The sequence below is a fragment of the Macaca thibetana genome, chromosome 1, assembly GCF_024542745.1.
Source record: "Macaca thibetana thibetana isolate TM-01 chromosome 1, ASM2454274v1, whole genome shotgun sequence".
Classification (NCBI taxonomy): domain Eukaryota; kingdom Metazoa; phylum Chordata; class Mammalia; order Primates; family Cercopithecidae; genus Macaca; species Macaca thibetana.
The window spans coordinates 26,744,348-26,769,523 of NC_065578.1; the positions used below are offsets into that span (position 1 = coordinate 26,744,348).

Genomic DNA, 25,176 nt, shown 5'->3' on the forward strand with positions numbered 1-25,176 from the left:
TAATTTAAAGTATATGGAAGGGGGTGCCAGGTGTAGTGGCTCACGCCTGTAATCCCAGCACTTTGGGAGGCTGAGGGAGGTCAGGAGTTCAAGACCAGCCTGGCCAACATGATGAAACCCCGTTTCTACTAATAATACAAAAATCAGCTGCTCGTGGTGGCAGGCACCTGTAATCCCAGCTACTCAGGAGGCTGAGGCAGGAAAATAGCTTGAACCCAGGAGGCGGAGGTTGCAGTGAGCCGAGATTGCACCATTGCACTCCAGCCTGGGCAACAAGAGTGAAACTCTGTCTCAAAAAAATAAAAAATAAAGTATACAGGCCGGGTGTGGTGGCTCATACCTGTAATCCTAGCACTCTGGGAGGCCGAGGTGGGCAGATCAACCAAGGTTGGGAGTTCAAGACCAGCCTGACCAACATGGTGAAACCCCATCTCTACTAAAAATACAAAAATTAGCTTGGCATGGTGGCACATGCCTGTAATCCCAGCTACTCAGGAGGCTGAGGTAGGAGAATCACTTGAACCTGGGAGGCAGAGGTTGCAGTGAGCTGATATCATGCCATTGCACTCCCAGCCTGGGTGACAAGAGTGAAACTCCGTCTCAAATAAATAAATAAATAAATAAAGTATATGGAAGGGTATAGGTTCTATGCAAATGTTTTGCAATTTTATATCAAGGATTTGGCGGGAGGAGGCCCTGGAACCTGTCCCCCATGGATACTGAGGGACTACTGCATATATATTATTAGCAAAATGTAATCAGAATGGCCCAAGGGGAGCCTGAGGGAGAGAATAGTAGACTGATAGTAGGGACTCCTGATTCTTTTTATCACATCCTCTTCTGCACCATTTCTGCTTTTAGTGCTGTTCTTCATCTTTAAAATGTACTGAGCAAGCTGGGAGCAGTGACTCACACCTGTAATCCCAGCACTTTGGGAGGCCGAGGCGCGTGGATCACGAGGTCAGGTGATCGAGACCATCCTGGCTAACATGGTGAAACCCCATCTGTACTAAAAATACAAAAAATTAGCCGGGCATGGTGGCACGTGCCTGTAGTCCCAGCTACTTGGGAGGCTAAGGCAGGGGAATCGCTTGAACCTGGGAGGCGGAGGTTGCAGTGAGCTAAGATCACGTCACTACACTCCAGCCTGGGTGACAGAGCAAGACTCTGTCTCAAAAAAAATATATACAAAAATTAGCTGGGTGTGGTGGTACGCACCTGTAGTCACAGCTGCTTAGGAGGCTGAGGCAGGAGAATTGCTTGAACCCGGGAGGCAGAGGTTGGAGTGAGCCAAGATCGTGCCACCGCCCTCCAGCCTGGCGACAGAGCAAGACTCCGTCTCAAAAAAAAAAAAAAATATATATATATATATATAAAATATACATATAAAATAATATATAATATATAAATGTATAAATATAAAATATATATCTGTGTATATATCTATATATGTATGTATCTATATATGTATGTACATATATATGTGTGTATATATATATCGAGCATTATTTTTTGTTTCCTACCCTAGACAATGTGAGGTGAGAGAATGACTATTATTGGTGAGCTTTTTCCAGGGAAATGTGAAATATCTCTGGGTATTTTAGCACTACCTGGGATATTCAAGCCACTGATTGAGTCCCTCTTGCTTTTGACTCCTTTTTTTTAAATCCTAGAGGCCCATTTGCAGTACAGAAAAAACATTAATAATTAGTAGTGTGGTATGTTAGCCCATTTGGGCTACTATAACAAAACACCATAAACTGAGTAGTTTAGAAACAACAACTTTGTTTCTCATAGTTCTGGAGGCTGGGAAATCCAATGTCAAGGTGCTGGCAGATACAGTCAGGTGAGAGCCCACCTTTTCATAGGTGGTGCCTTCCTCTTGTGTCCTCACTTGGTGGAAGAGGCAAGGCAGCTCTTTGGGGCCTTTTTCGTAAGGACACCAATTCTGTTCATGGGGGCACCACTCATGATCTAATCACCCTCCAAAGGACCCCATCTCCTAATATTATCACCTTGGGAATTAGGATTTCAACATATGAATTTTGCAGGGACACTAACATTCAGATCATAGCATGTGGTTTCACTGTTGTCCCAGAAAGCCTTTGTAGAAATGGCTGGATACTAGAGGAAACCACAAATGAAAGGAGTACTTTTTGTATTTCTACTACTTTCAGTTCCACTTAATATATTACATATTCTTTCCTCTTCAATTCCTCTTCCTCCTTACTCCTTTTGTATTTTTAACAGGTAGGGCTTCTTTGTTTTGGAGGGAAGAGCCAGAAAGTTAGGTATAAAGAGTAGGTAGGAAGCCAAGGATAAGGCTAGAAAAGAGCCAGCTTTTTAAAGCAGGACCATGGGATTAGATCTTTGGAGGTTGTTCCCTAGGGTAGGTAGGAAGCTATGCTTTTAATACACATTTCATCTAACTGTCTGTGCCTAGATTCTAGCCAGCGGACTATGGCAGTAATAAGAGAGTTCAGTATGTTTAAACTACTTGATGTAGGTGTGGGCGGCAATTATTCTTTTTATATTTTTTATGAGAACTGCTGATAGCTTTTCTTCTCTTCCCAAAGAGTTAAAATTCCTAATCTGTGCTTTCTTCAGCAGGTTATTAAAGCAGGTTGTTTCTGCTCAGTGAAGGTACCTTAAAGTGGGTTTGCCTGGGTAATATTTCTGGAATTTTGTTGTGAACCTGGGCATCTAGGGACTCATTTCTTCAAATGGCCCTTCATTCCCTACATTATGAGACACTTTGAGAACAAAGTGGTTCTGAGTATAACCCTCTCAAGAAGTGACAACATCCTGAAACATATCTTTTCTCTCTCAGGCAACAGTTACAACACTCTACAAATCAGCTCGCCAAGGAAACAAATGAATTGCTGAAAGAATTAGGGTCCTTGCCCCTTCCCTTATCTACTTCAGAACAGGTTGGTATTTTCTGTTTTGTTTATTAATAGGAAAGGACTTTGTGTTAGTAGAAAGGCAGTATGTAGAACAAAAAAAAAAAAAAATAAGTTGGCCTTTGGTGCTAGATTGATAGATGTCCTCTGCACCTTAGTTTCTTATCCATAAAGTGGGGGATATGTGACTGTTGGGGCAATAGAAAGAATGTATGCACCATATGTGGCAAAGTGCCTGCGTTTAGTAGGTAATCAATATGTGGTGGCTGCTGCTATTATTAACAACATATTATTAATATATTAATAAAATAGAGTTAACTGAAGAGGAATCGCAACGTTTACATCTCTTTGGGGTTTGGCTAGCAGTTTTATGTTTGTAGGCTTGCTCCTTTCTCCTAGTTTTTTTTTTTTTTTTTAATTATTATTTTTATGTTGTTGTTGTTTTAGAAACAGGGTCTCCCTCTGTCACCCAGGCTAGAGCACAGTGGTGCAATCATAGCTCACTGCAGCCTCCCACTTCTGGGCTCAAGCAATCCCGTCCCCTCAGCCTCCTGAGTAGCTGTGACTACAGGCATGTGGCAACGTGCCACCACACCCAGCTAATTTTAACAATATTTTTGTACAGACAGCATCTTTGTTTCCCAGGGTAACTTGTGGTTTCAAGCAATCCTCCCGCCTCTGCCTCCCAAAGTGTTGGGATTACAGGCGAGAGCCACCATGCCCAGCCTTCCTAGTTTATTTTGTATCCATTATCTATAAATTTTAATGAAACATCTTTCTTTCATGTTTTGCAGTTACCTTCAGGTTCTGTCATGAGTTATTCACAGGTCTCACTCAGGTTAAGGAACTGCTCAGGGAAAAAGGGTTCTCTTTTCAAGTCATTTTCTTCAGTGGCCATTTAAATCCTTTAGAAACACACAATTTTTACTGAGATTCATTGTTCCCTTAATATGCCACATTCCTGAAGTCAGATGTGTCCCTTCTTCATCATGGCTTGACTTGTCATTCATGATGTACCTCAGGTCTCCAGTAAAAAAAAACTTTCTGCGTCTACCTTCCTATTATGATTCTGTTTTGCTTTTAGCTTCTGTACCATTTGTGGTGGCACTTAACTTTTATTGCTTTTTTAGTTTTATTTTATTTTTGAGATAGGGTATTACTGTGTCACCCGGGCTGAGTGCAGTGGCAATCGTAGCTCACTGCAACCTTGAACTCCTGGGCTCAAGGGTTCCTCCCACCTCAGCCTCCTGAGTAGCTGGAACCACAAGTGTGCACCACCACACCTAGCTAAATTTTTAAATTTTTTGTAGAGATGGGGTCTTGCTATGTTTTCCAGGCTAGTCTCAAACTCCTGGGCTCAAGTGATCCTCCTGCCTTGGCCTTCCAAAGTACTGGGATTACAGACATGAGCCACTGTGCTTGGCCTTTATATTGCTTTTTATTACTGAACTTTTAAAATGATAATGCCCTATATCTGATGGCTCTGAAGACAAAGCCTTTCAACTTCCCTGTCCTGGGTTGTTTTTCAAAGTATGGGTTGTGGGTAGTGGAACATGAAGTCATTTTAGTGTATTGAGATGAGCATTTAAAAAAACTTAAATGGAGTAGAAGTATCAGAGTCTATACTATGTACTAATGGTAAATATTGTTATATGAGACTTTTGTTTCATACATACATATGTGTATGTATGTATGGATCATGATGTCAAATTCTTTTTTTTCTTTTGAGACGGAGTCTTGCTCTGTTACCCAGGCTGGAGTGCAGTAGCACAATCTTGGCTTACTGCAACCTTCGCCTCCCAGGTTCAAGTGATTCTCCTGCCTCAGCTTCCCAAGTAGCTGGGATTGCAGGCACCCACCACCACGCCTGGCTAATTTTTGTATTTTTAATAGAGACAGGGTTTTGCCATGTTGGTCAGGCTGATTTCGAACTCCTGACCTCAGGTGATCGGCCCAGCTAGGCCTCCCAAAGTGCTGGGATTACAGGCGTGAGCCACCATGCCTGGCCCATGATGTCAAATTCTTATTGTAAATCTCTGTAAAAAAAAAATTGAAAATCACTAATTTAACCTAATAAACTGTTCCATGTAGCATATCTGGAGTTTTGGCCCCAACTTGCAGAAAAGAGAGGAGGACAAGATGCTTTGTCATCCTGCTACAAAGTAGTTACCCTTTGGTTGTCTATATATGTTATTCTAATTGTTACTCATGCTGATGTTTCAATTATGGGCCATTTCTCCCTTGCCATCCGATATCTCCAAACTGCTGCCAGGTTACCCATTTCTTCCTCCTAACCATGCACTTAGGGAATACACACTTGTAGATAGTTTTCATAGTAACAAAAAAGGAATCGAAGGGTCTAATGCAGAGTAGTAGAAGTATTTAAGAGTTAAGTAGTAGCCTAAGCAAAATATAAATAGAAAATCAAATATGCTACCAAAACAAAATTCATCAAATGTCTTCCAAAACCAAATAGAAGTTATTTTTGGATTATGCATGCTGTTGTTCCTTTCCATTATCTTGGATCGTTAAGAACATGAAATAGATCTACAGACATACTCTCTTGGTGAAATATAATTCCTTGATTCCCCTCTTGTTACGCTCAGTATCCTTTTGTTTTTCTTCTCTTTTCTCATCTAATTAATCTTAATCCCATCACCCATCTTTTCACTACTGTTTTATACATCAAACCATACTCCTACTTTCAGTTTTTTTCCATACTTATATACTTTCATCAGTGATCGAGTTACCCAGTCCCGTGGCTTTTTAGGTTTTTTTGTTTGTTTGTTTGAGACAGGATTTCACTCAGTTATCTGGGCTGAGGCGCAGTGGAGTGGCACAGTCATGGCTCACTGTATCACTGTAGCCTCAACCTCCCAGGCTCAAGTGATCCTCCCACCTTAGCTTCCCGAGTAGCTAGGACCACAGGCATGTGCCACCACACCCAGCTGCTTTTTAAATGTTTTATAGAGACAGGGTCTTGCTATATTGCCCAGGCTGGTCTCAAACTCCTGGGCTCAAGCAATCCTCCCTCCTTGTCCTCCGGAAGTGCTGGAATTATAGGCATGAACTACCACACCTGGCCCTTTGTAGAGTTTTTTTTTGTTTTTTTTTTTTTTGGAGATGGAGTTTTACTCTTGTTGCCCAGGCTGGAGTGCAAATGGCGCAATCTCAGCTCACCACAACCTCCACCTCCCGGGTTCAAGTGATTCTCCTGCCTCAGCCTCCCAAGTAGCTGGGATTATAGGCATGCGCCCCCACGCCCAGCTAATTTTGTATTTTTAGTAGAGATGGGGTTTCTCCATGTTGGTCAGGCTGGTCTCGAACTCCTGACCTCAGGTGATCTGCCCGCCTTGGCCTCCCAAAGTGCTGGGATTACAGGCATGAGTCACTGCACCTGGCCATAAAGAGTTTGTATTCACTTTTTTTTTTGAGACACAGTTTCACTGTGTCACCCAGGCTGGAGTGCAGTGGCGTGATCTTGGCTCACTGAAACCTCTGCCTCCCATGTTAGAGCGATTCTCCTGACTCAGACTCCCAAGTAGCAGGGACTAGAGGTGCACACTACTACGCTAATTTTTGTATTATTAGTAGAGACAGGGTTTCACCATGTTGGCCAGGTTGGTCTTGAACTGCTGACCTCAAGTGATCTGCCTGCCTCGGCCTTCCAAAGTTCTGGGATTACAGGCGTGAGCTACCGTGCCTGGCCTGTTCACTTTTTTTCTGTTTCCTTTGATCCTCTTGCCGATCTCATCTGCCTTGAAACTTTCCTCTTGCCATGACTGTCTTTCATTCTGTCCCCCAACTCTGGAGATCCCCAAGTTGAGTCAGCCTCCTTCCTGGACTCCATATCCTCCTAAGAGTGGGCATGCCCCAAGGTTGTGCCATTGATCCTCGAATTATTTCACTCTATGCTTTCTCCTTAGCAGTCACCTGCTTTTATGACCTCCCTTTCAACTTTGTGATCATGACCTCCAGATCTTTTTCCAATCTAACCCTTTCACCTCTGAGTGCTTGGCCCATATCTTCAATTCATGTTCTGACATCTCCTCTTGAAATAAACTATCTTCATATAAAACTTGTCTTATACTGAGTTTCTCATGTTTCACCCAAACCCCTTAACTAAGTTCATTGACAATACTTAACATCACAGAAAAGTTTGTGCCTTTTGACTTAATATTCTCAGTCATGCTAATTAGCCCTAAGGGAAAAAAAAAATTCTGAAGGTAAACACACACACACACACAAACACACACACACACACACACACACACACACAGTCTATATACTCTGGAGCCAAATTTCCTGAATTTAAATCCATCTTTGTCACTTACTGTGTGATCCTGGGCAAATTACATAGCTTCTGTGGTGCTTTGGTTTTCTGAAGTGTAAAGTTGGGACTATAATAATGCCTAATTTATAGGTCATTGTATAGATAAATGAATTATTATGTAAAGCACTTACAGTAGTACTGGTACAATGTAAGCACTATATAAATACTAGCTATTACATTGGAGCTCACTTTAACTTTATAATATTTAATAACTGTGAAAAATCTAGAAGGAATATTTACATAAAATATAGGTCAACTTGATGGAATATATGAAAGCGATTAAAGATCATGGCCAGGCACAGTGGTTCACACCTGTAATCCCAGCACTTTGGGAGGCTAATGCGGGTGGATTGCTTGAGTACAGGAGTTTGAGACCCAGCCTGGGCAACATCTCTACAAAAATTAGCTGGGCATGGTGGCTCATGCCTGTAATCCCAGCACTTTGGGAGGCCGAGGCGGGCAGATCACCTGAGGTCAGGAGTTCGAGACCAGCCTGACCAACATGGCAAAACCCCATCTCTACTAAAAATACAAAAATTAGGTGGGCGTGGTAGTGGGCACCTATAATCCCAACTACTCAGGAGACTGAGGCAGGAGAATCGCAGGAACCCAGGAGGCAGAGTTTGCAGTGAGCTAAGATTGTGCCATTGCACTCCAGCCTGGGTGACAGAGCGAGACTCCATCTCAAAAAAAAAAAAAAAAAAAAAATTAGCCAGGCATCGTGGTACACATCTGTAGTCCCAGCTAGTCAGGTGGCTGAGGTGAGAGGATCATTTGAGTCTGGAAGGTCGAGGCTGCAGTGAGCTGAGATCACATCACTGCACCCCAGCTTGGGTGACAGAGCAAGACCCTGTCTCAAAAACAAACAAACAAAACATAATTGTAAAGTGTATGCTAACATGGAAAATGTTTATGGTGTACTTAAAAGTTATGATAATATTTTGCATGGTGAGGTTAGGGAATGATATCCTCCCTGTTATTGTTATAATTTTGTTTATGCAAAAATAAAAATCTCAGAAGAAAAAGGTTGCTCATCTAAATTTGCTTTTAATATTACCATCACTCTTCCAGGTTTGAAATTTCAGTTGTTCTTGACATTATCTCTCTTTCCCCACCACCAGTCAAAATGTTTCTTAAATTCGTTTCTTTATGATTTTATTACTGATACTGTGTCCTCCTAACCTTCAACCTAGACTATTGAATTAGTGATCTGTTTGACTTGTTTCTTTTTTCCATTCCACCTTTTACACCATCACAGACTAATTTTTTTAAGTTACTATTTTGTACCCATGATGTTTCTTGCTGAAAAATCTTCATTGCTCTTTGTTCTTTAGAGGTTGAACCCCAAACTTATTAGCTTGGCTTTTTTTTTTTTTTTTTTTCCCTGAGAGGGAGCCTGGGTCTTTCACTCAGTCTGGAGTGCAGTGACGCGATCTCAGCTCACTGCAACCTCCACCTTCCAGGTTTAAGCAGTTCTCCTGCCTCAACCTCCCACGTGGCTGGGACTACAGGTGTGCACCACCACGCCCGGCTAATTTTTTGTATTTTCAGTAGAGACACAGTTTCACCATGTTACACAGACGGTCTCCATCTCCTGATCTCATGATCTGCCCACCTCAGCCTCCCAATAGCTTGGCGTTTTGTTTCGTTTTTTGAGACCGAGTTTCGCACATGTTGCCCAGGCTGGAGTGCAATGGTGCGATCTCAGCTCACTGCAACCTCTACCTCCTGGTTCAAGCAATTCTCCTGCCTCAGCCTCCCAAGTAGCTGGGATGACAGGTGCCTGCCACCATGTCCAGGTAATTTTTTCTATTTTTAGTAGAGATGGGGTTTCACCATGTTGGCCAGGATGGTCTTGAACTCCTGCCCTCAAGTGATCCACCCACCTTGGCCTCCCAGAGTGCTGGGATTACAGGCGCGAGCTACTGTGCCTGGCCTAGCTTGGCATTTAAAACCTGCTACGGTTGGCCCCTTTCTTACCTTTCCAATTTTGTATTTTAGCTACTCTCATTACTAAACCTGTAGTTCCAACCAAACGGTCTGCCTAGAGATCCTCTTCAAGTTCTGCCACCATGCCTTTGCTCACACTATTCTCTTGCTTGGATTTGCCTTACCCCTTCTTTCTGCTGATTCATTCCTTCCTCTTACTTCACTGTCCACCTTCTCTTGAGGCCTTTCTTGACCACTTGAGTTCTTACTGAGTGTTCCTGCCTCTGAACTCGTGTAGTAGTAATTGGATATAGCAGTTATTTATAAATGACTTTGTTACATGTCTGTCTATATCCTTTATTTACAAATAGATAGTAAGCTGTTTGACGTCAGGGGTGAGTTTTCACTTCTGTGTTCTTAGAACAGGACAGTGCTGTCAGTATATGGTGTATGTGTGTGTGTTTTGTTTTGTTTTGGTTTTTTTGAAACAGGGTTTCACTCTGTTGCTCAGGCTGGAGTACCTGGCATGATTTCAGCTCACTGCAGCCTCAACCTTCCAGGCTCAGAAGATCCTCCTGCCCCAGCCTTCTGAGTAGCTGATGTGTACCACCACAACTGGCAATTTTTTTTGTTTTTTGTAGAGATAGGATTTTGTCATGTTGCTCAGGCTGGTCTTGAACTCCTAGGCTCAAGTGATCCTCCTGCCTTAGCCTCCCAAAATACTAGGACTACAGGTATAAGCCACTGTGCCCAATCTCAGCATATGTTTTTTGAGACACAGAAGTAACAAGTTTAGTAGAGGTAGTCTGTAGATAAACAAAGTACTTATCAAGTCTCAAAGATTTTAAACCTCACTAAAAGCCTGTGAAATCCTTCTATAGTTTACGGGGAAGCTGTGAATTCATTATAGATGGATAGGGTTTTAACATTTTAGCTAAAACCCATCTCTATTTGGGTTCAATTGTAGTCCAGAGGTATTTATTCTCTTTTATATTCTCCAGGGCACCAAAATTCTGAATTGCAGTTCTTTGGAGATTACTTTAGAAGTTAAATACGGGCTGGGCACAGTGACTCACACCTGTAATCCCGACACTTTGAGAGGCCAGGGCAGGCAGATCACCTGAGGTCAGGAGTTCTACAATAGCCTGGCCACCATGGCAAAATCCCATCTGTACTAAAAATACAATAAAAAAATTAGCCGGGCATGGTGGCGGACACCTGTAATCCCAGCTCCTCAGGAGGCTGAGGCACAAGAATCGCTTGAACACAGGCGGCAGAGGTTGGCAGTGAGCTGAGATCACGCCACTGCACTCCAGCCTGGGCGACAGAGCGAGACTCCGTCTCAATAAAAAGGAAAGAAAGAAAAAAAAAAAGAAGAAGTTAAATGCAACCCAGTTCCCAGGTTTGTCAGAATGAAAGAAGAAAAATTCTGACTTGGTCTATAAGTATTAACGAGGGACTTGAGCTAGCAAAGAGCACATTTATTAATTTAAAGAAGAGACTATTTCATAATAATGTTCCTAGTTGGAAATCTTTAAGGGGTATAATTTTGCTTTTAAGGTAAATTAAAACCAAATGATTCTGGGTTAGTATGAAATCTCAAGTTCTTGCTTGATTTCCTTAGCGCCAGCAGAGACTTCAGAAGGAACGCCTCATGAATGACTTCTCTGCAGCCTTAAACAATTTCCAGGCTGTGCAGAGAAGGGTATCCGAAAAGGAAAAGGAGAGTATTGCCAGAGCAAGAGCTGGATCTCGTCTTTCTGTAAGTTGATTCCCAAAAGACCTTTGCAATATCAGAATGTTCTTTCCCAAGTTTGTGTTTTTTTTTTCTTTTTCTCTTAGACCAATAAACATATAAGTTAACTGCTGTGAAAATGGCAGGTTGGTGTAACCTACGTAAAAAATATGTATGCATGTGATCAAACCCTAGACAGGAATCTGAATGAGGGTTAAGAGAGATAGGAGGAAGAACTATGTCTAATTTTCTTTTTTATTTTGATATGTTGGTTTTAACGTTAAAAACTTGAAAATAAAAATAATGAATCTGTGTCCTGGAATATAATGGGCCAGTTTATTTGGACTAGCCCTCTGTTTTTGAAAAGGATGATCAAATACTGGATTTTAAAAATCCAGCTTCTCAAAAGTATCAAAGATTTATGAAAATATTAAGATAAAGCCTGAGAGGTCAGCAGAACACTGAAACTGCTTTTGCATTGAGTGTCTTTACTGAAGGCAAACTTGAACTTCAGTTTTGATATCCTCATGGCATGAGGAGGATAAAAGTCAAAGCCAAAGGTCCACGCAAGATAGAGAATATAAAAGAAGGTACAACTCAAATTGAACTGGGCCATAAGAGACTATATCCTTAGAATATTAAGTCAAAAGTAAGCTCTCCTATCCCCCAGCAGATTGCAAAAAGATTGCATTAGCACTGAACTGAGCAGATGGAGGAAGAGGGCATGAGGGAGGAGAAATCCAGACAAGATTACCACAAAGTAACCTTCTTCAGGCAGATTTTCTGCTCAAATTCATCCTACCTGAATGGTTCAGTGGTCCTGGACTGGTACAGTCACCTATGTGCAGGGTAGAAGCAAACACAAATTCCTCCTGTAGAAAGACGCCTCTATCCTAGCCCTGAAATAATATTCTCAAATAATTTTTCTAGGGCAGTAAGTACCAGTCACTAAAAATAACCATGTGTGCAAAGAAACAAATTACTCTGAACAAGAATTAGTAGAAACAACAGTGAAGTGAAATATACCTATGAAGACTTTGTATATTAGAATTATAAGACAACTATACTTACTGTGTTTAGAGACATAAAAAGCTGAAAACCTCTGCAGGAAACTACACAAAGCTTTGAAAAAGTGTCAAAAGAATGTCTAAAATGGAAAGATATAATACAGAAATTTAGAAACTTAGTGGATGGGTGGTTTAACTAGAAAATTGGTTAGAAGATATTATCCAGCATGTAGCATAGGGGGTTAAGAGGTTAAATATGGAAGAAAGATTATGAGAAATGGAGAATGGAGAGAAAAGATCTAGTGTAGTTTTAACTGGAGTTATAGAATGAGAATAGGGCAAATATAGAACAGAGGTGATATCTGAAGAAATAATTACTGATAATATTCCAGAACTGATTAAAAACACTAGCCTACAGTTTCAAGAAGACTAACAAATCCCAAGCAGGATAAATAAAATCTCCAATGTAGATACATCAAAGATAAACTTCAAACCAGGCCGGGCGCGGTGGCTCAAGCCTGTAATCCCAGCACTTTGGGAGGCCGAGGCGGGCGGATCACAAGGTCAGGAGATCGAGACCACAGTGAAACCCCGTCTCTACTAAAAATACAAAAAATTAGCCGGGCGCGGTGGCGGGCGCCTGTAGTCCCAGCTACTCAGGAGGCTGAGGCAGGAGGATGGCGTGAACCCAGGAGGCGGAGCTTGCAGTGAGCCGAGATCGCGCCACTGCACTCCAGCCTGGGCAACAGCGTCAGACTCCGTCTCAAAAAAAAAAAAAAAAAAAACAAAAAACAAAAAACAAAAAACTTCAAACCAGAGACAAAGAGAAAAGTCACAAAGATAGCTGGAGAAACATTAGAATACCTTCAGAGATACAACAGTTAGATTGACAGTTGACTTCTCAACAGCAGTGGAAGCCAGTAGAGTGCTATCTTGAATGTTGATGAAGGACAATAACTGCCAACCTAGGATTCTAAATCCAGTGAAAATATATGTCAAGAATGAGGGCTAATTAAAGACATTGTCAATCAAAAGAGAGTTTTCTATCAGCACCTTATTGAAGGAAATTCTAAAGAATGTATTTCGGCCGGGCACGGTGGCTCAAGCCTGTAATCCCAGCACTTTGGGAGGCCGAGACGGGCGGATCACGAGGTCGGGAGATCGAGACCATCCTGGCTAACACGGTGAAACCCCGTCTCTACTAAAAAAATACAAAAAACTAGCCGGGCGAGGTGGTGGGCGCCTGTAGTCCCAGCTACTCGGGAGGCTGAGGCAGGAGAATGGCGTGAACCCGGGAGGCGGAGCTTGCAGTGAGCTGAGATCCGGCCACTGCACTCCAGCCTGGGCGACAGAGCGAGACTCCGTCTCAAAAAAAAAAAAAAAAAAAAAAAAAAAAAGAATGTATTTCAGGTGGAAGGAAAGTGATCTCAGATGGAAAGTCTGAAAAGCAGAAAGAAATGAACAAAAAAAGTGGTAAATATGTGAAAAGACAAGTCACAGACAGGAAGAAGACATTGCTGTATGTTTAATAGCAAAGGACTAGCATTTAGAAGATATAAAGAATTCGGCCAGGTGTGGTGGCTCATGCCTGTAATCCTAGCACTTTGGGAGGCCGAGGCGGGCAGATCACGAGGTCAGGAGTTCAAGACCAGCCTGGCCAACATGGTGAAACCCTGTCTCTACTAAAAATACAAAATTATCTGGGCGTGGTGGTGCATGCCTGTAATCCCAGCTACTCTGGAGGCTGAGGCAGGAGAATCGCTTGAACCCGGGAGACAGAGGTTGCAGTGAGCTGAGATTGTGCCACTGCGCTCCAGCCTGGGGGACAGAACAAGACTGCATCTCAAAAAAACAAAAAACAAAAAACAGAATTCCCATGAATCAATATGAAAAAGAAAGATACAACTCAATAGAACAAAAGTTATCAAACTTTTGATCTCAGGAACCCATTACACTATTAAAAATCATTAAATTCTCTGGCCAGGCGCAGTGGCTCACACCTGTAATCCGGCAGTTTGGGAGGCCGAGGCGGGTGGATCACCTGAGGTCAGGGGTTCGAGACCAGCCTGGCCAACATGGTGAACCCCTGTCTCTACTAAAAAATACAAAATTAGCTGGACGTGGTGGCCAATGCCTGTAATCCCAGCTACTCGGGAGGCTGAGGCAGGAGAATCGCTTGAACCCGGGAGGCGGAGATTGCCGTGAGCTGAGACCACGCCGCTGCACTCCAGCCTGGGCAACAGAGTGAGATTCCATCTCAAAAAAAGAGAATGAGTGCTGAGAGAAGGGTGAAGCCCTTTATAAAACCATCAGATATTGTGAGAACTCACTCACTATCACGAGAACAACATGGGGAAAACTGTCCCCATGCTCCATCTGGTCTCACCCTTGACCATTGACCATCTCACCTTGGATTATTACAATTCAAGGTGAGATTTGGGTGGGGACACAGAGCCAAACCATATCAGACCCCAAAGAAATTTTGTTTATATGAGTCATATCTATTGATGTATACTGTATTAGAAATTAAAACTGATAAAAATTTTAGATGTTTATTCATTTACAAATAATACACTTATTATGTATTAACATGAATATAAATTAGATTTTTTTATGCACATGGGGAAAGAAGGAATTAGATTTTTAATTAAAAACAAATTGTTTTTCCAAGAAAAAAATTAGTGGGCATAGTAGCATTGTTTTCATTTTTGCAAATTTTTTTTTTTTAATGTCTGACTTACCAGAAGGCAGCTAGATATTCATAGCTGCTTTTGTTTTTTAACCTCCATACTAAAGATGTAAGTGATTTATATACCACCATTATAGTATTAGAATATTCTGAATTTGACTATTTACTTATTTTTACCAGTGCATGTTATACTTTCATATATTCTCATGTTACTAATTATTACGCTTTTCATTCAGCTTGAAGAACTCCCTTTAGCATTTCTTATGAGGCAGGTCTAGTGGTGATGAACTGTCTCAGCTTTTTTCGTCTAGGATTATATCTGCTTCTATATTCAGTCTATTGTGATAGGTTGTTCTGGTTGAAGTATCTGAAGAAAATACAAGCTGGCAGAAATATACAATTGAAAAAGGAATATTTTTATAACCTTTTCAGATCATTTTTGATACTCTTCTTTTATACTACATCAAAACTTGACAAAAGTTAGTTGTATTGTAGAATCTAAAACCATTATACTGACTTCATGCTCTGTTACATTAACATCTGTTGGTCTATGTTATACTTTGATTGGATCTTTTATCCAGGCATGATTTTTATAGCATCATGCATTTATCATTTGGATAGTATTGGTTCGCTGAGTTAGGCAGCTCTTCCAAATATCGATACATTTCATTTTACAATATTAAAAAAAAAACACATTTCCATCAGTTTCTCCAGAAAAGTCTTTAAATATTCGGAAACTCTTACAGTGGTAGATACAAGTCTTCCAAAATTCTATTTTTATTTTTACTTGAAAGCTACATTTTTATCATTGGCAACAAACACCCTCTGTTGTTTTCCTTGAAGTGACAGGCTCATGTTATTTTCAACAAGTTGTCTGCCAAATACCCATCTGAAAAGTTTATATGTTTACATTTATAAAAGTTTTAAAGCGTTTAAATAAGTTTTTAGTAAGTTCTTATAAAACTATATTGAATAAGTAAAAATGGCATTCCCTAAAAAAAGTGGCTAGTTCAGCCTGCAGTTCCATTACACAAGTGCTTTTCCTAGAGACAAACATTGTATTTCTTTATGCAGCAGAAGTACTTTATGTGCACTTCCCATTTCACAATATAGAATAGTAGAAAGATGTGTATTGAGGGGTCAAGGTTTAATTAATAATTTTTATGGCTTCGAGGACACATTGACTTTTAAAATACTGTGTGTGGTGACGAAGAATACAATAATACTAGGCAATTCAGTGCCACTGCCTTGAGCCATTTTATCTACGTGTAGTAGGCCATTTTCACACTGCTGTAAAGATACTACCTGAGACTGGATACTTTGTAAATAAAAGAGGTTTAATTGACTCACAGTTCTGCATGGCTGGATAGGCCTCAGGAATCTTACAACCATGGTAGAAAGCCAAGGGGAAGCAAGGCATGTCTTACATGGTGGCAGGAGAGAGAGAAGGAGAGTGCAGGGGAAATACCAGACACTTAACAAACAACCGGATCTCATGAGAACTCCCTCACTATCATGTGAACAGCATGGGAGAACCACCCCCATGATCCAGTCACTTCCCACCAGGTCCCTCCCTCTGCACGGATTACAATTTGAGACAAGATTTGGGTGGGGACATAGAGCCAAACCACATTACTACCATTGCCTTTTTTTAATTTTTAATTTTTGTGGGCACATGGTAGGTGTATATATTTATGAGGTACATGAGATACTTTCATACAGTCATGTATAATAATTACACCATGATAAATGGGGTATCTGTCCCGTCAAGCATTTATCCTTTATGCTACAGACAATTAAATTATACTCTTTTAGTTATTTTTGAATATATAATTAATTATTATTGACTATAGTCACCCTGTTGTGCTATCAAATACTAGGTCTTATTCATTCTTCCTATTTTTTGTGCCCATTAACCATCCCCACTTCCCCGCCACCAGTCCCCCACCATTGCTTTTGCTCCATCCTGTTGATATTTACACTCATGGAGCAAATAAACACATTAGTATTATTTTGAGTAATGGTCAAATGAAAAGGTACTCAGCTTCTTTAGTAATGGTGAAATTACAGATTAAAATAACAATGAAATACTATTTCATGCCCACAAGGAGGGCAGAAGTTTAAAATTCTGTGAACACTGGGAGTTGTCGTTATGGATATGATGCAACGGGAACTTTTTTATCTGGCCAGTGGTATAAATTAGAACAACTACTTTGGAGAACATTTTGGCTGTTTTTGGCTGTATCTTCAGAACACATGCAGACCTTGTGATCCAGCAATTCTACCCTAGAAAAACCTGTATGTGTTATACCAGGATGTATGTACAAGAATGTGCATAGCAGCATTGTTTGTAGTAGTCAAAAATTGGAAACATCCAGATGTCTGTCAACAGTTGAATGGATAAATTGTGATATGTTCATACACTGTAATATCATACAGCAAAGAAAATGATTGAACCACAGTTACATTCAGTATCAGAGATGGATCTGGTATAATCTGAAATGATTCAAAAAAAGCACTAAAGAATATAAACAGTATAATTCCATTTATGTAAAGTTCAAAAACAGGCAAAATGTTATTGAATAAGGATATATCTCACTATTCTTAAAATGCAAGAAGATGATTTTCACAAAGTCAGGATAATAGATACTTTAAAAGGGAGGGATGGAGTTGTGATTGGAGAAGGGCACATGGGTGGGCTTTTAGGACTCTGGCAGTGTTATTTCTTGATCTGGGGAAAAGGTAAAGTAAAAAGAAAAAAAAAAAAAACCCAAAAACCCACAGTGTTCCTCTGAGTGGATAGAAATTTGAAATTCTCTTCATTTTGCTTGTCCTGTATTGCTATTATAAAAGGGGTAAGCTTTTTAAAAATGAAAATACGTTGATTTTTACCATTTTTGCTTTGTTTTATTTTAATTTTATTTATTTATTTTTTCTGAGAGGGAGTCTCGCTCTGTCGCTCAGGCTGGAGTGCGGTGGCATGATCTTGGCTCACTGCAATGTCTGCCTTCTAGGTTCAAGCAGTTCTCCTGCCTTAGCCTCCTGAGTAGCTGGGATTACAGGCACCTGCCACCATGCCTGGCTAATTTTTGTATTTTAGTAGAGATGGGGTTTCACCATGTTGGCCAGGCTGGTCACAAACTCCTGACCTCAAAGTGATCTGCCCACCTCGGCCCCCCAAAGTGCTGGGGTTGGGATTACAGGTGTGAGCTACCACATCTGGCCTGTTTTTAAAGTATAAAAGTAATACATTCATTAGACTGATTTTTTAATAATAATGATATTTATTCTTATAGCTTGATTAGAAAGCATACTTTTTCCTCATCAAACAGTAACACCTGAAAGACTCCATTGCTAGTCTTTCACCAAATGCCAAAAATCCTGGTAAATTCCCTTTTAAAGTAACATTATGTGCTTGCCTAACTTTCTTAATTCAATAGTATTAGATAAATTACCATTGGAAAGACTATTTTTCAAAAAATGTTATTATGTGCCAAAGAGGAGACAATGATAAATCAGAGTTATTGTAAGAATTAAACAAAATAATGTACAGAATAATAAGTTCTCAATAAATTCTGTTAAGTCAAAATCTGCCACGATTTGAAGCAGCCTTCTTGAAAATAAAGGTTAGTGGGCTGGGCACTGTGGCTCATGCCTGTAATCCCAACACTTTGGGAGGCTGAGGTGGGCAGATCATGAGGTCAGGAGTTTGAGACCAGCCTGGTCAATATGGCGAAACCCCGTCTCTACTAAAAATACAAAAATCGCCAGGCATGGGGGCATGCACCTGTAGTCCCAGCTACTCAGAAGGCTGAGGCAGAAGAATCACTTGAAGCCGGGAGGCAGAGGTTGCAGTGAGCCAAGATCACACCACTGCACTCCAGTCTGGGTGACAGAGTAAGATTCCGTCTCAAAAAAAGAAAAGAAAAGAAAGGTTAGTTTATGTGTGTTTATGCCAAATCCCATGTCTTCAGAGTTTAATATATATTGATGGTAGATTGATTAGCAACTTTCTCAAAGATCTCATATACTCTTTTTGTTTTCTTTTTTTTTTTTTTGAGACAGAGTCTTGTTCTGTTGTCCAGGCTGGAGTGCAGTGGTGCAGTCTCAGCTCACTGCAACCTCTGCCTCCCGGATTCAATTTTCCTACCTCAGCCTCCTGAGTAGCTGGGACTACAGGTGCCCGCCACCACGCCCGGCTAATTTTTTTGGTATTTTTAGTAGAGATGGGGTTTCACCATGTTGGTCAGGCTGGTCTTGAACTCCTGACCTTGTGATCTGCCCACCTCGGCCTCCCAAAGTGCTGGGATTACAGGCGTGAGCCACTGCGCCTGGCCAGATCTCATATACTCTAGACCACACATCAGTAAAAATCAAAAAACCTTAGGAGAAAAAAAGGTAACACCATTTACATTAGACTGATTTTTGAGGTGAGTCTGCTTTAGTGCCTAATATGCTATGTCCATTTAAAAAATTTTTACATGTTCTGAAATTTTGTTTTCTTGCAACTTTTCAACTTCTCTTAATCTACCTCCCCCCAAATTTTAAAATATTTTGTTGTTATTTTTATTGTTAGCCCTCTCTCCTACCCTTATTATTCTCTACCCTGTTCAGTATGGTTTCTGTTCAGGACTCAAACTGGAATGCAGATTTTCTTCAACCACTTTACACCCACTTCTTAGTTGAGACAGATTGCCAGAGTCCTATGTAATCTTACAGATTCTGTGGGTGTCAAAGGATATTGCTTCTTTATACTATGCTAAGGAAGCCCTTGTTTTGTGTGTCTGTGACGTGTTTCTGGATGACAGCAGCAATAATGCCATCTACTTTCTAGGCAGAAGAGAGGCAAAGAGAGGAGCAGCTGGTCTCATTTGACAGGTAATAGAATTATTATACAACATGCTGGATAGTTGAAATGGGACTCTTATCTTGTTATATTTCTTTTAATTGTAAAAATCAATGAAAAAAAATAGAGGACAAAAATAAGGGGGTACCTGGGGTAGATAACATAATCCACAGAATAAAATTAAAAAGTCAAAACCATGGGCTTTTCCAAGTTTTTTGAGTTATGGAAGGAATAATTTCAAGATGAATAAAAAATTCCAAGAAACCATTGATGTCTGTGTGTTAAGCAGAGAGCTTGACTCCCTAGAAATAAGTATGAACCCACATGTCTACAGATTAGGAGGTCTAAGTCATCTTACCTCTAATTCAGATTTAAACCTATCAGAGTTCTTGGGTCTCTGTTTACTCATTTATAAAATGGAAGCAACTCATCCTTCTAGGAGTATTAAGAGGGAAACCAGACAATTTGCATCTGAATGATGTTCTTAACTTCTCCAGAGTAATCCTATAGAGGTGTATTTGTGGTATTAGTACAGCACTTGATATGTTTTAGCATAGATACACATCCATTCCTCCCCACAACACTATGAGCACCTCAAAGGCCTGGGGACTCTGTCTTACTTAGTTTTGTATCTGTAGCATGTAGAGGACGTTAGTTAAACATTGTAGAGGTGAAGTATGATTTATGATACTGTTGGGGAAATGTATAAAAATGGAATTTCAAAGTCTTTTATATCTAGTATAATAAGTAATATATTTTCCTTTTAAATGCTTGAAAATAAAGAGGCGGTGGGTCATGGTGGCTCAAGCCTATAATCCCAGCGCTTTGGGAGGCTGAGGCGGGTGGATCACCTGAGGTTCAAGGAGTTCAAGACCAGCCTAGCCAACGTGGCAAAACCCCATCTCTACTAAAAATACAAAAATTAGCTGGGCGTAGAGGCAGGCGCCTATAATCCCAGCTGCTCTTGAGGCTGAGGCAGGAGAATCGCTTGAACCCAGGGGCCGGGGACGAAAAAGCGAAACTCCATCTCAAAAAAAAAAAAAAAAAAAAAGAGGGCAGGCATGGTAGCTCAAGCCTGTGATCACAGCATTTTGGTAGGTTGAGGGAGGAGGATAGCTTGAGGCCAGGAGTTTGAGACCACCCTGGGCAACAAAGCAAGACCCCTGTTTCTAAAAAAAATAAAAAGAAAAAAAGAGTTATAACATTTCACTAGCTTTCTGTTAAGAAGGTTTTTTTATGGTTTTTTTTTTAAATAGAGATGAGATTTGTGCTATATTAGCCAGGTTGGTCTTGAACTCCTGGCCTCAAGCAGTCCTCCTGCCTCAGCCTTCCAAAGTGCTAGGATTATGGGCATGAGCCTCCATGCCTGGCCTGTTAAGAGGTATTTAACCCAAAGCATAACCTCAAGGAAGTTTCTGAAAACCAGGAGGTGTGATTCTGTTGAACTAACTGGCAAAGCACTGATAGGTCACTTAGCTTGCTCTTCTCCACCCACTTGGTACTGAAGGTACCAATGCAGCTTGCACTTTGAGAGTGCTCTGGAAGATGATGGGGCAACATAATTCAATGAGTTCAAATCTCTGGCTACTTTCCTTGTCTGGCAAGCCCCAGTGAGATTACAGAGCATACCCCTAAATGGAAGCAGCCAGGAGTCCCATCCCTCATAATTCTGCTACATGTCAGCTTCGTCCATGGAAGCTGAGTCTTTGTTTTCCTGGTATAATCAGTTCTTTGCTTCCGGATATGAAAAATGTGGCCCTCCAGTACTTTATTGATAGCAGAGGAGTGGAGCCCTGGTAATGTCTTTGCATAGGTTCTGCTGGCAGTAGAGATGCTGGCAGTAGAGATGTCTTGTAATGCCTTTGAGAGGAGAAATCACCTAGTGTGCTTGTCTGCCTGCAGCCATGAGGAGTGGAACCAGATGCAGAGCCAGGAGGATGAGGTGGCCATCACTGAGCAGGATTTGGAACTTATTAAAGAAAGAGAGACGGCAATTCGGCAGCTGGAGGTGAGAGCCAGGTCATGTTTTTTGTTTGACTCAGTGTATCTGCAGGTATCTGGACTCGTTAGTTCACTTTAATTCTCTTAGTGATTATGAAAAAGCATAAAATGTGTCATTGTGTGATTTGTATTTTTTCTGTCTCTGTGTAATCATGGTGGGTTTCAACTACTGTTTTTTTGTTTTGTTTTGTTTTGTTTTGTTTTCTTGGACGGAATTTCGCTCGTCGCCCAGGCTGGAGTGCAATGGTGCAATCTTGGCTCACCGCAACCTCTGCCTCCTGAGTTCAAGCGATTCTCCTGCCTCAGCCTCCTGAGTAGCTGGGATTACAGGCATGTGCCACCACGCCCAGCTAATTTTGTATTTTTAGTAGAGATGGGGTTTCTCCAGGTTGGTCAGGCTGGTCTCAAACTCCCGACCTCAGATGATCCACCCACATCGGCCTCCCAAAGTGTTGGGATTACAGGCGTGAGCCACTGCACCCGGCATGAACTACTGTTATAACGGTATTGGCTTTGGTGCCCAGGAGTACTCAAATCCTTTCTTCAATCACCACGTCTTATATGGATCACCACATCTTATTTCTCCTGGAGAGATGTACATGGAGAACAGAACAAGGCAGACAGATATTTTATTGCTCATTAGAACTTTGACCTCAAATCTCAGTGCCAACCTCTGGTTTAGGCAGGACTCCATGGAGAGCCCCTTTGCTTAGTCTGAAGAGCCCAGAATAAAGGCAGGCCAAAAGTCTTGCTCCATTTTTATGTATCCTAAAGTCTAATCCCAAGTTGTAAATCTTATCCCTTCAGTGGGTCAGAGAAATAGGAACAGTTTTTGAGGTGGAGGTTGAGGGAGAAGTCTGTAGGCCTTTCTTACCTAACTGAGCTTTCAACTTTAATTTTGCACAGTGACTAATAAAAATATCCTTTTTTTTTTTCCCAAACTGAGTCTCGCTCTGTCGCCCAGGCAGGAGTGCAGTGGCGCTATCTCAGCTCACTGCAGCCTCCCCCTCCTGGGTTCAAGCGATTCTCCTGCCTCAGCCTTCTGAATAGCTGAGACTACAAGTACGCGCCACCACACCCAGCTAGTTTTTGTATTTTTAGTAGAGACAGGGTTTTGCCGTGTTGACCAGGCTGGTCTTGAACTTCTGACCTCAAGTGATCTGCCTGCTTCAGCCTCCCAAAGTGCTGGGATTACTGGCATGAACCACTGTGCCCAGCTAAAATATCCTTAACCCTGAGTTTTCTCCAGTTTAGTTTTCTCTGAAGGTAGAAGGCTGCCATTGCTGGGATTGGGGGAGGAGAAAAGGAGAGAGGGAAATTTTGAGCAGTGGTTCTGAATGGTGACTGCATGTGAGGATCACCTGGAGAAGATTTTTTTTTAATGCCCAGCTCTCATCTAGCACTAATTATTTGATGGAATAATGTGAAATTCCTGTTTATTATATGTTAAACATGGGCAAATATCCATTATTTTATATGGTTCAAACTAATAAATCATAATTTCTGGGCATGAGGCCCTGGGCATGGGTGTTTTTTTAAAAAGTTCCCCCAGGTGATTATAATGTGCAGCCAGGGTTGAGACCCACTGTCCTAGAGGCCATCAATATCTGTTTTAATTTATTTATTATTTATTTTTTGAGTCAGAGTCTTACTCTGTCACCCAGGCTAGAGTACGGTGGCGCATTCTTGGCTCACTGCAACCTCTGCCTCCTGGGTTCAAGCGATTCTCCTGCCTCAGCCTCCCAAGTAGCAGGGATTATAAGTGCCTGCCACCACGCCTGGCTAATTTTTGTATTTTTAGTAGAGATGGGGTTTTGCCATTTTGGCCAGGTTGGTCGTGTCTGTTTTTAGATGGGATAGTTTATCCTTAAGTTATGATTATTTTATTGCCTTCAAAAATGTCGTATCTTTACTCTTTTTCACCTACTGCTACTACTAATTGAATTAATTGTCTAACATTAGAAATACGGCTAAGTGCAATGGCTCATGCCTGTAATCCCAACAAGTTGGAGGCTGAGGCAGGATGATTGCTTGAGCCCAGGAATTCAACACCAGCCTGGGCAATGTAGCAAGACCTTACCGCTACATAAAATAAAAAATTAACTGGGTGCTGTAACATGTACCTGTGGTCCCAGCTACTCAGGAGCCTGAGGTAGAAGGATCACTTGAGCCCAAGAGATCAAGGCTGCAGTGAGCCACGATCATGCCAGTGCAATCCAGCCTGGGCAACAGAGCAAGACTCTGTCTCAAATAATAATAATAATCCTTCCTTTAAAAAAAAATTACTGGCCAGGTGCAGTGGCTCATGCCTGTAATCCCAGCACTTTGGGAGGCTGAGGTGGGTGGATCACTTGAGGTCAGGAGTTCAAGACCAGCCTGACCAACATGGTGAAACCCCGTCTCTACTAAAAATACAAAAAATTAGTCAGGTGTGATGGTGCATGCCTGTAATCCCAACTACTTGGGAGGCTGAGGCAGGAGAATCGCTTGAACCCGGGAGGCAGAGGTTGCAGTGAGCAATTGCACTCCAGCCTGGCAACAGAGCGAGACTCTATCTCAAAAAAAAAAGAAAAAATACAGTCAGCCCCTCGATATATGCAGGTTTTGCATCCTCAGACTCAAGCAGCCTTGGATTGAAAATATTTTTTAAAAAAAGTAAACTAAAAAATAACAATACAACAATAAAAAATAATACAAATGTAAAAAGCAATACAGTGTAACAGTATTTTACATAACACATTGTATTAGTTCAGCACATTACTAATACAATGTAAGCGCTATGTAAAATAGTAATATAATATAGTAATGTAACATTATGTAAGTAATATAGAGATGATTTAGAATATAGGAGAGAATGGGCATAAGTTATATGCAAATACTATGCCATTTTGTATCAGGGACTTAGAGGGAGGGAGTCCTGGAACTAATCCCCTGTGAATACCAACGGATGAATGTACTGTTATAGCAGAGTGGAGTGAGACATATGGAGCTAAGGAAAGAAATGTAATGGATACCAGGGTATAACGGATCACTTCATATTCAACAGAGGAAAGTCCAAATTTCTTAGCCTAGGTTCAATTTTCATATCTAGTAATTTCCAAACTCTGACATACAAATTCTACGTTATGGCAAAGCTAGGTTATTTCTCTTTAACTGAGTTGCCTTTCTGTTTATATGACCTCTCCTTTCTTCACGGCACGACTCATGTCCTACCTCTTCTGCAAAGTCTTCCTTTACTCCACACCTTTCTATACCATTAATTCAGTAATTTCCTATACAGTACTCTTTCTTCTTATTTTATTGTGCACTTATTCCCCACCTCCACCCCAGTTAGCTGTATTCACAGCAACTAGTAGACTGCCTCAACTATGGTAGACTCTTAGCAAGTGACTGAAATGCTGACAAGACTTGCTTTAGCAGATAGTCCACTATAGTAGACTCTTAGCAAGTGATTGAAATGCTTGCCAAGTTATGATTCCAATTACCCTTCAAACTTGGAAGGGAATTGCCCTCAAATTTCCATAGGGTCATGCCCCATATGAGCATCCCTTTAATAAGACAGGTTTCCATTGTCTTTCCTTTTTTTTTTTTTTTTGAGATGGAGTCTCGCTCTGTTGCCCAGGCTGGAGTGCAGTGGCTGGATCTCAGCTCACTGCAAGCTCCGCCTCCCGGGTTTATGCCATTCTCCCGCCTCAGCCTCCCGAGTAGCTGGGACTACAGGCGCCCGCCACCT

At 41.2% G+C, this 25,176-nt stretch overlaps 2 protein-coding genes across 3 annotated transcripts in view; both read left to right on the plus strand.

Moving 5' to 3' along the window:
- The window catches only part of PPP1R8 (protein phosphatase 1 regulatory subunit 8), a 183,422-nt gene that overhangs the window by 122,459 nt on the left and 35,787 nt on the right, over nucleotides 1-25,176 (plus strand). The gene's annotated exons all lie outside the window — the stretch shown is intronic.
- The window catches only part of STX12 (syntaxin 12), a 52,032-nt gene that overhangs the window by 17,599 nt on the left and 9,257 nt on the right, over nucleotides 1-25,176 (plus strand). For both annotated transcript variants that reach the window (XM_050795982.1, XM_050795991.1), the window contains exons 3-6: nucleotides 2,831-2,930; nucleotides 10,790-10,927; nucleotides 19,431-19,474; nucleotides 21,345-21,450. In XM_050795982.1, the coding sequence (XP_050651939.1) occupies nucleotides 2,831-2,930; nucleotides 10,790-10,927; nucleotides 19,431-19,474; nucleotides 21,345-21,450 (388 nt within the window). The remainder of the gene's footprint in view (nucleotides 1-2,830; nucleotides 2,931-10,789; nucleotides 10,928-19,430; nucleotides 19,475-21,344; nucleotides 21,451-25,176) is intronic.